General features: G+C 45.7%; 1 protein-coding gene across 11 annotated transcripts in view; it reads right to left on the reverse strand.

The window, feature by feature from the left end:
- The window catches only part of SASH1 (SAM and SH3 domain containing 1), a 356,754-nt gene that overhangs the window by 28,389 nt on the left and 315,346 nt on the right, over positions 1-13,019 (reverse strand). For 7 of the 11 annotated variants that reach the window (XM_021072061.1, XM_021072060.1, XM_021072066.1 and 4 more), the window contains 3 exons: positions 12,279-12,411; positions 6,235-7,070; positions 785-859 (listed from right to left, as the gene is read on the reverse strand). In XM_021072061.1, the coding sequence (XP_020927720.1) occupies positions 785-859; positions 6,235-7,070; positions 12,279-12,411 (1,044 nt within the window). Of the gene's footprint in view, positions 1-784; positions 860-6,234; positions 7,071-12,278; positions 12,412-12,553; positions 12,997-13,019 lie in introns of those variants that run through there. The other 4 variants (XM_021072069.1, XM_021072072.1, XM_021072094.1 and 1 more) reach the window with 2 other exon arrangements.

The following is a 13,019-nucleotide window of genomic DNA, read 5'->3' on the forward strand; positions in this document are numbered from 1 at the left end:
AACACTTCCACAAAGATGAGTTCTTCAGCTGACATGTGATATGACAAGTGGAAAGCACAGAATCCTAATTTCACAGTTTCATGACAAAATGCACCAGGGGGAAACAAAACTGTATGGAAAATACACCTACATCCTTGGGACCTCAGACAGCAAGCCTTAGGGAGAACTTGGGTACCTCAGAGGTCTGTCCCTAGATTACCATCCAGAGACAGGTCTGAGGAAGCAGTAACCTTGGCCCTGAGAAGTCTGGTTTGCTCTGCCCCACAAGGACTGGGTCCACTTTAGGACACTTCAAATCAGAAAGACCTAGGCTTAAGGTAGGGCTACGCACCTGGCCTGTGACAAAGCTGGCTTTCAGAAATGTTGGCGCATACTCTTGGAACCCAAATCCCAGGGCTTCATCCTATGGCACTACCTGTGTGTAACAGCCCCATCCACTTGCAACTGGTGTGGACAAAAAGCACGTGTGCACCAATGACCAACACCATAGAAACCAAGCTCATCTGCACTTGTGACTCCAAGAACCCTGGAAACCAAGCCATCAAAGAAATGCGGCTACTGCCAAGAGGGAGAGGGAAGCTGCAGGTGGTCGTCATTTCACTTCGGGGGCAACAGTAAGGGGACTGAGGTGGGGAAACAGGACTTCTCTCCCAGTGTGACTTAGGATTCCCGAGGAGCAGTGTCATTACCCAGCAGTGACTCTCAAAGATACCAAATGCGAAACTGCGTCAACCACATCACTTGATCCAAACAAACCCTTTGCTGTGCTCTGATGCTCACTCACCACGGGGTCTGAAGTATTACTGCCGATGTGTAGGGAACGATTTGTCAAGTCGAAGCCTCCAAAACTGCAGGTTCTCTGTGGAAAGGAGAGGGCAGGGTGGGAATAATCCGGTTATGCTTACGGTGGCCAGCAGTGCAGCCACCCAACACGTTTCCCTCGTGCAAGACATCACGGAGTCACAAAAAGTTACGCGATGGACGTACGGAATGAGGAATGATGAAGAAAAAAAAAAATCCATGACTTATGTTATCAGGAGACGTCACTCATTTTGCATTTCCACAGGCCACTGGAACTGTGCCTACACCAGAGGTTCAGAATCCCCTTAACAAAAATCCAGTGGTTTAAAAAAAAAAAAAAAATGCAACAACAATAAACATACCTGTGTGAAGTGCGCTAAGATTCCCTGTCTCTTAGCAACAGAATCCCCTTCCAGTCCCCTTAATATTGGCTGCATATAGCAGTGATAATGAGGGAAAACTCATTAGAGAACCCCTTGCTCAGAGGGGTCTCGGGAATCCAGATCTGAAGTCCTATAGCCCTGCCTCCGACAGCAGGCTTTTCGAAGACTCTTGTTTTGTTTAGTTTTACATTGCTGAGATGGAGGGGAAAAGGTTATGTTTACAATAGAGTCTAATCAGGCCAGAGGATTACTCAGTCATTGCTTCCCTGACCTCGCCAAAAATGCTGATAACTTTCCCATCTAACTGCCCAACTGAATTCCTTATGACCCCTTTCCTCAGACTGTAGGAAGGAAAGACACCACATTTGCCCAGAAAGAAAAAGTTTGATTCTGGGACTGTCTTTGACCGCACTTCCTTCATTTCAATAGGGAAAACACTGATGTTATAAAGAATGCCTTGATTGTCCTTTCGGCTGCTTTCAAACTTTCTGGAACTGCTTATGTTTCAGGGCTTTAATTTTTCCAGAACTTGGTTTGAATTCTCTGTTGTTTTTCGAGCAAAAGCTACTCAAGCACCACCTCCCCCTGACCCCAAATCTTTAAGAACAAGGAGAAATTCAAAGCACACCAACTTTTGTTACAACTGATTCTCTTTTTAAGAAATTGGTAATAAAATCTCAATAACAGATTTGTTTCTCAGAGAACTCTAATTAACTACTAATACATGGAAGAAATGGACAGGAAAGTCAATTTATACTATAAACATTGCTTATTTAAAATACACACACATATGTATAACTGAGAAAGCAGAAACATCTAGGGGAAAAAAATACCTAGGTTTTTGGAATCATACAAAACCAAAGACTGGGAGTTCCCATCATGGCTCAGTGGTTAATGAATCCGACTAGGAACCATGAGGTTTTGGGTTCAATCCCAGGCCTTGCTCGGTGGGTTAAGGATCTGACGTTGCCGTGAGCTGTGGTGTAGATTGCAGACACGGCTCAGATCCCAAGTTGCTGTGGCTCTGGTGTAAGCTGGTGGCTATAGCTCCGATTTGACCCCTAGCCTGGGAACCTCCATATGCCGTGGGAGTGGCCCAAGAAATGGCAAAAAGACAAAAAAAAACCCAAAAGACAAAAAACCCAAAGACTGGTTCTGCCATTTAACTTGCTGTGTGACCACAGTTAAAGTACTTAAACTCTCTGAGCTTTGGTTTCTTCACTAGTAAAATACTATCTATATTCTAGATTTGAGGCTTCTAGCACACTGCCTGGTACAAAGCCTCACTCTAGGAATGCTGGTTTCTTTCATTACTGAAAACACCACACTGAGAATTTGGTAGCTTGTCTTGACAATTGCTGCGTTCAAGTTTAGGCTTAGGCAACAGGCTAAATGTGCAAATGAAGAACTGGGCTTACTTCTGGGCCTTACATTCTGGGAGCTTCCCCTGTAAACCAGAGCCATCCCAGGAATGGGCCAAAAATAGAGAGAGGGCAGGTGTGGCAGAAGGAGAAGCCAAGAGAGGCAGAAGTGCCGCAGGAGGCTCGGCGGGATAACCAGCATTCAGGATATCACGCAGCTGTTTTTCTCCTTCACCAAAGCTGTTGCTGCTGGTTTAAGTAATCCACCATGGACACGATTTCAAAGGAGAGTTATTCTAATTTTATGTGAAACATCAATAGACAATCTGATTTCCCTTACAGTCAACTGAAGTGGACCTATCTCTATAAAAACAGAAAGATCCTGTATACAAAACACTCATCAAATTCCCTCATCTGCAACCAGTGCTATGACCATCTCTCAGGACTAAGCTTTAACTTCAACTTTCTCTTTCCAGTTTATAGTGCCAAATACATTTTCTCATTTTTGCAAAGGCAGTGATTTTATTCGAGTTTTTTCCTGTGACTCAGGGCTCCGCAGACACAGTATGGCGTCCAGATGCCTCATCATTTGATGGCTTTTGTGCTTTCCTGCTTTGAATTCCAGCATCAACTGCAGCCCTGAAGCCCAGCATGTTATTTCTGATGCATATGAAATAACTGACAAAGAATTTATGTGGAAACGATAACTGCAATAAATTAGAAGCTCGTTTATGTCTTCATATGCCTGCTACATGCATTTATTCCTAAAATAAGCTGAGAGTAAAGAATGGACTGGTTTTCATAACTAACAACTAAAACCTCTCCCAGTGATATGCTGAGATATTTGGAACCGATTCTTCTTTTTCAAAGGAGGATGAATAAAATATAACAGTTGGCACTGCTTGAACTAATCTCAAGCTTTTTTCTGGAATATTAAGGAGTTACCAAAGCAGCACGCTTACAACAGAGAAAACAGACGGTAGAGAGAATAGTAGGAGAGGGCAGACCAATCTTTGACTTTGGCGGGCTATATAAACGAAGCCTAAATGAGTTTTTTCAAGTTCGACCATCTCCTGCACAGATAATTATAAGAACATTCTAGAGAGATGCTTGTGGATGAGGAGAGCCAGTCAATGGAATGGGCATGCAGTTGAAGACATGTTTTTTGGTGGGGGGAGGGCTGAATTTTTTTTTAACGGGCAAAATTCCGAAATGTCATGCATGTCTCTTCCCCCAAACGAAAACTGAATGACCAAATAAAAAGCAAGACAAGTGACGGTTTCCAGTGAGTGCAAAGCATTGTCATTTCCCTGAGGTTTCATCAAGCAAATATGGAATTTTTTGAAAGACAAAAAGATCAAGGTTCAAGAATAAAGGGCACGACACTTTTCAGTAAAATGAAAGAGATATGACAAGAAGGGAAAAAACCTGAAGTAAACCAAGCAAAAAGATTTTATCTTAATCCCTTAAGAAAAAAAAAACCCCAGAAAAACCTCTTTCTGTTGTTAAAACACTTATTTTCCCCTAGGTTCTCTGAATAAGTAGAAAATTAAATTTTGTTTTCTTAATTGTACAATTATGCTTATGAGAAATGGTATGCATACATTTCTAATTTGGAACTGAACATATATTTCAGCAAGTATTGAAACTGTCCAGTACTGCCTCAAGTTCATAGCCCTTAAAAAATATCCAGCCTCAAGCGGATTACTTGGGATGGAGGCTATAGAGAGTGCCACTTTGACAAGGGTTGAAACTGGCACATGAAAACAAGTCTGTCCAAATGTCCACACTCAATGTCCCTCAATGTGGGTACGACGGCCCACAAGGGCACAAATCTTGGAAATAGGACCTCTAGCGAGAAAGTCCTCTTGAAGTTATATCATTAATACAGCAGCAAAGAATATGAGGAACACATGAGCCACTCAAGGCACTCAATTGGAAAAATTCTCAGTCTTACGTGATCTCAACTCATGGGGATGAGCCATCAGTTCACAGAGTAGAGATGGAACTGTTCTATCAAGACCGTGTCAAAGGTACAGAGGCAGACGAACACCTCTCAAAAAGCAAATCACACCAACACTGGGTAGCCACAAGATTTTACAAAAAAGATCTGTGGGTGAGAACTGAATGAGTGATACAAAGAATTGTTATGTTACAACAAAGACAAACACAAACTGTTGCCATGATGGAGAAAGAGCCAGAGGAAAAGCTGTTAGTGATAATATTAAAAGTGTTGCAAGATTTACAACAATGGGACAAAAAAGAGAGAAAGTAAGATCCAGTAAGAAAGGCAACACATGTGGGAATATTTGGGAAACCTAAGGGCTGGTACAGACCTAAGCATCCTTTCAGAACAGAGAAGTTCATTTTAAGGATGTTATTCAGGAGTTCCCGTCGTGGCTCAGTGGTTAACAAATCTGACTAGGAACCATGAGGTTTCGGGTTCGAACCCTGGCCTCGCTCAGTAGGTTAAGGATCTGGCATTGCCGTGAGCTGTGGTGTAGGTTGCAGACATGGCTCAGATCCCGAGTTGCTGTGGCTCTGGTGTAGGCCAGTGGCTACAGCTCCGATTCGACCCTCAGCCTGGGAGAGGCCCAAGAAACGGCAAAAAAAGACCAAAAATAAAAAAGGATGTTATTCATCAGTCAGTCTCATTTCCACAGAAGCAGAACCTGACTGAATCAGTTTAAATGACAGCAATCATCTGGAGAAGAACATCTTATAATGCGAAGGAATATTCTAGGAGAAGCCACCACAGGAGGTGGCAGTATAGGTTATTCCTTCAGACCTTTAAAAGGGGAGAGGCCAGCAGCCCCAGTCTACAAATAAGCAAGGTGCCAACGGCTAGCGAAGCCAGCAAGCCCACAGTGCCTCCTTGCACGGTGCCACTTATACGGGCGCCTGTGCAAACTAAAAGTTGGGTGGGAATTTGGGATGTTAAATACCTAGATTCTCAAGTTCAATATGTCTTGCCCTGAAAATAAACTGTACCAGGTCTCCAATAATTCAGTAATAAAGCTGAAGACCATTTAATTATTTAGCAGTAAGTACTTTATTCCTAGCTATGTACAGAAAAATCCATGGGGCAGTGGGGGACTTTTCTAAATGCTGAGCCTTTTGTTTAAAAAGATAAGCACATCAAATCTACTCAAGTAAAAGAAAAACAGCTCTGATTTTGTTTTTCCCCTTTAGATTTAAGAACTTTCCATCGGCCCTTAGTAATAGAAGAAATATACTTTCCAGCATTTTCCAAAGCACCAAATGGGTGATGAGAATGATGAGACCGCTCCTATAGCTTTAATCAACTGAGAGAAAATGCATCTCTTTCAAGGGCAAAACGTCCTTCTGTTTTGAATCAGCTTCTCTGAGGTCAAGTGACATGATGGCTGGGACTCAAGACAGCCACTTCTAGGAGGCCAGACCCCACCCCTGTATTCTGAGAGAACCCTCTCTGGATCGGCTTCAGTGTTTAGTTTTAATGAAAAAGCTTCAACTGTCAGGAGGACAAAGGGGAGAGAGGGAGAAGCCATGGCTCAAGGAAAGCGGGTTAGGAATGGAGGCGATGATGGTGGGGCGGGGACCACGGGGATGGGGGAAGGATGCCAGGCTCAGCAAGAAAGGCCATAATGCTTGACGGCACTTCACAGAAATGACAAGGCCGTCCCCGTGACCGTCTCTCTGTGACTCACGGACTTCTGGTGGATTCTCAAGAGAACCCTTTTAGTACAGCGGTCCACCGTGGCGGCCCACTTCCTCTTGGCTTCCTCCTCCTCCTCCAGCAAGCACCGCCTCAGGTCCTGCTTCTCAGCCTTGCTCAGGGTCCTGTCGGCGGCAGGACGCACTAGCTGGGTCAGGTTCAGGTGGCTGTACAGGCTGCGCTCCACCACGTACGTGACATTGAACTCGCTGACCGCGGGGCGCCCGCGCCCCCTCCGGCCGGGGCCGCCGCAGCCTCCGCCCCCTTTGGGCTTCGGCCGGAGCAGCTGCAGGTCACAGGTGCTGCTGGTCACGCCTTTTCTGGAGGGACGCTGGCAGAGGAAAGCTCGGGAACAGGAATAATTAGCGTCCGTCTTCTTCAAGCGGATCTGCTTCCGGACGCTCTGAACCTCCTCCAGGGACACCAGCAGGTGGTGCCGACGACGGTGGCTGTCATAGAAGCAAACCCCATCGGTACTTACCCCGTGGCTCAGGGACCCGAGGCCCTTCTTCATCTCCCCCTCGGTGAGGGAGCGGGACACCTTCTGGGCCTTGTCTTCTTCGGGGTAGGAGAAGAACGTTCCCATCTTCTTGGGGGGCTTGATCAGCCCCCGGCTCTCTCCTCTGCTGAAGGTCTTGACCAGCTTCCGGCCAGCTCCCCAGGTGTCCAGGCTGCTGGATGATGGAGAAGGGGTGAGAGAGTCCGCTTCATCTTCCGGAGGTTTCTCAGGAGAGGCATCAAAGAAAAACGGCTTCTTGTGCACTCCGGAGTAAAGGGCGGACCTTTCGTCGGGGACCGGGGGATTCTCGAACACCTGTTCCTCCCCGCCTGGAGGGAATCAACACAGACACGGTCACGGTCTCCTGTCATCACACCTTGGCACTCTCTCACAGCTCAGATTTGTCTTGAAGCCCCCTGCCCTGCAAAAAAATTAGCTAGCCCTCAGGGCAACCACAGCGGTCCGCCCCCCACACTCACCCACTCGCTCGCCATAAACCTGGCTCCCACTCAACTAAACGTACGTAGAAAAGAAAACAACCAAACTGAACAAGTGTACGGTTTCACACAAGCTTAATGGTAAAAGATTTCAGATGTGTTTTCTCCTCGCCCCCGCCCTAATATCTTCATAGACCAAAAACCTTAACAGACCTACTAGAAAATACCATTTGGAAACTCTAAGCCCATCATTATTCCTATATTTAAGGATATTTAGCCTCTAAAGATAATTATCCTTCCCAGTTTGCAAGTGCAATCCTCAGAAGCTAAAGAATTAGAATTGTTCCCCCTTCTGAAAGGCCCTCCTGTTGAGTCTGGTTGGCTTTTTATAGTCAGGATGCAATGAATGCCATGTGGCTGACAGTGATTTTTTTTTTTTTAATTGGTACATATGCCATTTAAGTAATTAAATCACTGAGGGAGAAGTCTGGGGGAGGAAACGCCATAAAGGGTCGTAGCTTCTAAAGGCAACGACAAATGGTCCCCATCTGACAAGCCTAACACAAAAAGTTAGGGAACTGGGTGCTCCAAGACAGACATCGCCACCAAGGCAGGCCCTACTTCGAAGCAGCAAGGGCATTTAAGGGCCTGGACACGCAAGCAGCCCCATGGAGTGTTCCATTTCGTCTCAAGGATTCCAGCTCTTGAAGCCTTCCCTGGAGCCAGGTATCCAGCCAAGACTTCCAGAGCCCAGTGGAAAGGTTTGGACTTGCTGGCAGGAAAATTGAGTTCTTTTCTGCATGTGTTATGTGAACAGATGTGAGAAAAGAAGTAGGTCAAACTCTGGGTGTAGTGATCCTGACTGGCTGCGTCCCTTTAATTATAAGGAAACTTTGGAGCACGGCAGCTCTCTGCCAATTGAATTGTGAAAAGGAAAAAATACCAAGTGCCCTGGAACAGTGGGATGGCGTTAAATATACCAACTGGGACTGGGATGCCAGTGTGTGGCTAAATGTCAGAGATAAAGGGAGAGGGCGGCTTGCTCTAGAGGGGGGAAAGATGATTGGGAAGAGGGCTTTAACATTCCAGAAGTTTCTCACTTTCCCGACAGATGGGAAGTATGGTTACAAAGGAGAAAAGAATGGCTACTATGAAATACAACATAAGATTGACTCAGATGTCAAGGAGATGGTGGTAGGGAGAGTCATTCAAAACTATATCCTGTCCAATTGATTCACTTTGCTGAACACCTGAAATTAACACAACATTGTAAGTCAACTATACTCCAAAAAAATTTATTAAAAAAAACAAAACAAAACAAAACCCTATATCCGGTCCAAAGTTACTCCATTGCTTGCATCACAAACATATTCACTCAATAAGATTCCCAGATCTTTCAAGGGAGTTGACGAGCAGGGTCTCTGGGTCTGGCAGATACCGGCCAGACCAGAAGCAGTGTGCGAATATCATGAGCGTTTCCTGCTCCTTCCTCAGGACCTCTAACTAATGGAGGCCAAGGGTGCTGATGTTGGCAGAAGTAAAAATCGCAACCTCTTCCGGATACAGTCAATGCTCCACTTCCAGGGATGAGGTGATGGGGCAGAGACGAGAGGCACAGCCTGGTGGCAGGGCAGCCCAACAGCGGACTCCTCTGTAAAAGCAGATCACGCTTTCACATTTAGCCCAGGTGTCCACAGTGGTGTGCGGAGGCCCCTCTCTACCCACAGTCTTTAGGTGCTTTGGGGAAGTTAAGGACGCAACAGTGATCTGGAAATTTTACAGAGTCCATTTTTGGTGCTGTCACTGGTGATTCCAATACTTCCTTGTGACATTTAAGTTCGGAACCAGCTGGTTCACACATGCCCATGACATATGTAGCTCTACTTCCTGATTCTGGCAAGACAGCATCTGCTAAGGAGTCTGGAGGGAAATATGACAAAGGCTTCCCAAGAGGCCACCTTAGACTGTGCCGAGGGCAGTCCTGACTCTTGTCTGTGCCTGACCCAAGACCTGAAACCCAGCCTGGACTTGGCTCTGTGGGTTTAGAGCATCACCTCTCCCATTTGCCTCTGACTTGAAATTATAATTGTCCTCCTCTTGGGAGAATGACAATCAAGATGTGCTCATTCCATCATCATCTGGTGTACGATTTGCTGCACATAATTGACCTTTATCTATTTTGCCCAGCTGGAATCAGAATACGGAAGAAACGGAGATTTTGATGGGAAGAAGGAGGTAGGATATGGGATGACTTAATGCCAAGAACACAGACTGATGCCCTAGACTCCAACCCTGGCTCTGCCACTCACCATCTTTGCAACTGTGGGCATTCCTTTATCTCTCCGAGTCTCAGTTTCCTCTCCTGTAACAGTGCCTCCCTATCTTCATAACATCTATTACAAGGCTCTTGAGAGGATAAAAGTAAGTGAAAAGAGTATGGGAAGGTACGTTAGAAGCTGAAAAGCTAAGGAGTCATTAGCAGGTTGCAGATGAGCTGGAATAAAGAGAGTGGGTGGGTATCAGCTTTAGGAAAAGACACAGAAATGGGCAGATGAAGAGCACTGCCTTGGCCTTCAATTTCACCGTGTCTAGGGGCATCCAGGCCCTGGATAAGGACTCAAAACTCAAGTTACAAGCGTGAGACTAGATGATGGATTGTAACTCTCCTGGCTTTTTCAAGGCTCCAGAGCTGGGGGCTGAGAGATGGCGTGGGAGCAGCGTGGAGACCTGGATGTAGAGAAGTCGGGCTACTCAGACTTAATTCTGGTCCCCGGCCAGCTGGCTCAGTGACCATGAGTAAATTACTTCCCCTCTTTGTGTCTGTCAGAGTTTTCTCATTTGTGAAATGAGGGCAGTCTCAGTGCCTGCCTTTGGTGGCTATTCTGAAGATGACATATTAAAAGGAACATAAAATCTAGTGTTTGGAAAAGCAGCTGGCACACAGAAAGCGCTCAATAAATGTCCCTTATTATTCAGACAGCTTAGTATTGGCACAGGCGTGCAGGAAGTCCAAAGGATCAACTTTTTGAAGGTCCAGGAGCAGGAGAAGGGGTTACTCAAAAAATAAATCTTTCCAGCTCTGCAGAAGCAGGTGTCAAGGTGGCCTCTCCAATACTAACACCAGTTCTCTTGCCAATGACAAACCTCAGAGAGTTGTACCAGGCAGGAGTGGTAGAGTTCCAGTCACCACCAGAACTGGTGCTAGGGGCAGCCTGCAGCAGATGCCCTGAGCTGTGCACACACCTGCCGCCTTTCCTGGCATTAGCGACAAGCCTGTCCACAGCACCCCAGCTCCACAAACACCACAGGACTCAAATTCACTAAATCCATCTTCTATCTGTGACACCTAATTCATAGCCAGCGGATCAAAGTTCAGAGCTGAAATGCCATATTGTTATTACTTGTTACCCTATTGCTACCTCTTTTTGGTATATTTTCCCATTTTGTTTCCAACTATATCTCTGAGAGACAGTTGAGTTGATTTCTTCTGACATAAATACACAAATGAGAATACTTCTATGCTTTTACAAATGTTATGCTACAGGAAAACCTGCCCTAACACACATGACTACCCTACATGAAGGGGCTCCTGGGTGGCAGGCCCAGGCCCAGGGACTTCACCCACTTATCTCATTTATGGACAAGACCCACCCATCTATGCGTGATATATGGGATTTAATTTTGGCGAGTGTACATGAGATTTGTTTTAAAAGTGCGATGGCTCCCAAGGTTGAGTGATGGCAATTTCATATGGTTCTACTTAATATTACCACCAAGTGACACCGTGTGTGATTTCAGTAAGAGCTTCTACAGTGAGAGGAAGTCAGGCTATGTTCTGTACAGTGAAACCACAATGGACAGGCAAAGGCAAATCAGCACTGCACCCAGAATTACCATGCAAAGGACACCCCAAAGAAACCCTGGAAGGAAGTACAACTCTAAGTTTATGAAATTGGCCATAGAGCAGATAGAGCCCCACCCCACCCCTCTCTGTCTCTCTCCTCTTTCTTTCCTTTTTCCCTTTTAATCTCCACTTCCCCACAGCAGCCCCCTTACCTTCTATGTTCTTCTTGGGGATTTAAACTGATAATTACATCAAACAAATATTTAAAACCCAGCAAAAATAACAATAAGAAACCCTCACTCATGTAAATAAGGGGGAATGCGGTTCCCTCCAGGGTTTGATTTGATTTAAGTACAACAGAAAAGCCTCTGCAATGGTATTTTTTTCATCTACATGTTACATTTTTGAAATTTCCCACAAAGTAGATATGGCATTTTAATAGGTAATGTGCTTTTTTTGGGGGGGAGGGACAAAGATAGATTCTTTTCAGTATTTCTTTCAGTTCACTTATTGTTTTTCAAGCAGGAAATCTTACTCTTTTACTGCATCACTTTGGGAGAATTTTACAGGCTGCTGTAAATGCACTGCACTAAACAATAAGAAAAACGGCCACGGTTGAGATTTGAACTGTCATCATTACACTTCAAAGGTTAACTATTCATTACAACAAATCCCAGCTTATGCCCCTTTTGACACTGCTCTTCTGACAAGTGGCTTAGCCAGTGAGGTAGCTCTTAAAGACCACTTAGGATGGGAGGTCCTTAAAGCCTCAGTGGAACTGAGACTTGAGACCATTTATAGGAAGATCAAATTATCTCAGAGATCTGAAAGGACATTAAGTGCCTCAATTGTTAGATGTTTGTTCCAGATGGAGGTAAATCACATTAGCACTAAATTCACTGGGTGACAACCTTAGTCTTTTCGGAAGTAGAGGCTTACACTCAGAAGATGTCCTAAAATAAAGCTTACATGAAATGGTAGAAGGTCCAAATTAAAACTGCACCACATCCTGAGAAGACTTCACCGAGATACACGAGCCGTTTCCATCTCTGTAATATTTAGATAACTAAGCCCCTGGAATGCTGGATGGCAGAATCCTTCCTTCTGGAAGGTACGGAGTGTTTGCCCTGCTCACACAACAGATCCAAATGCTCCCTCTGCCAGCCTCAGCCGGAACTCAACCCATTTTCTGCCTGACATCTTCAGACCCAAATGATACACTCTGGAATAAGCAAGGTGGAGTTTGCTTTTTTTACCTTCGGTGCTGGGCTTTTTCATTTCTTCCACCCTGATTAGTTTCTTTCTCACTCTGCGAGTGGAGTTTACCAGCTTGTGTAACCTCTTAAACTTCACCGACTCCTCCGTCTCATCATCCGACTGTTCTCTTGACTGGCAAAGAAACAAAGGAAAAGTTAATCAGATAATTGCCGGGTGCAGCTCAGCCTCTCCGCCTGTCTGAACTTTGGCAGTTCTGCAGCTGAACTTGGGGCACCGACAAAGCTGCCCGACAGGTTCATGGAGCCCCACGTACCATCATCGTAAGGTCTCATTCGGTGCCAAATGAGGTCCTGGGCACCACAGCGCACACTGGTGCCCTGGGCCACCATGGGGTGCATTTGTCTCCGTGTGGTCCTGGTCCTTTTAGAGAACCCCGGCAGATCACCCTCTTAGGCTGCCCCTGTCATTCTACTTGCACTGCTGGGGTGTGAGCCAGGTTCTCCTCTGTCTGGCCCCTCAGGACTTGCTGTTTAAGTGGTCATTGACTACTTCTCCAAACCCCAATTCTGCTGACTTGTTTCAGCCCGCCCCAAAAATCAAAACCAGCAGGGCAGGAAAGGGGAAGAGACGCACAAAGCCGCCTTCAGGCCCATTTGTGCGGCCCGCCTGCCGCATCTCAGCTCTCCTTCCTTCCGCCTCTCTCAGCCCTTTTCCGACAGCTCACAAGGCGAAGATGGGGACAGACCCTGCATTCCTCCACGAGGGACAAGGGAAAAAGC

This window comes from Sus scrofa, chromosome 1 (assembly GCF_000003025.6).
Source record: "Sus scrofa isolate TJ Tabasco breed Duroc chromosome 1, Sscrofa11.1, whole genome shotgun sequence".
Classification (NCBI taxonomy): Eukaryota; Metazoa; Chordata; class Mammalia; order Artiodactyla; family Suidae; genus Sus; species Sus scrofa.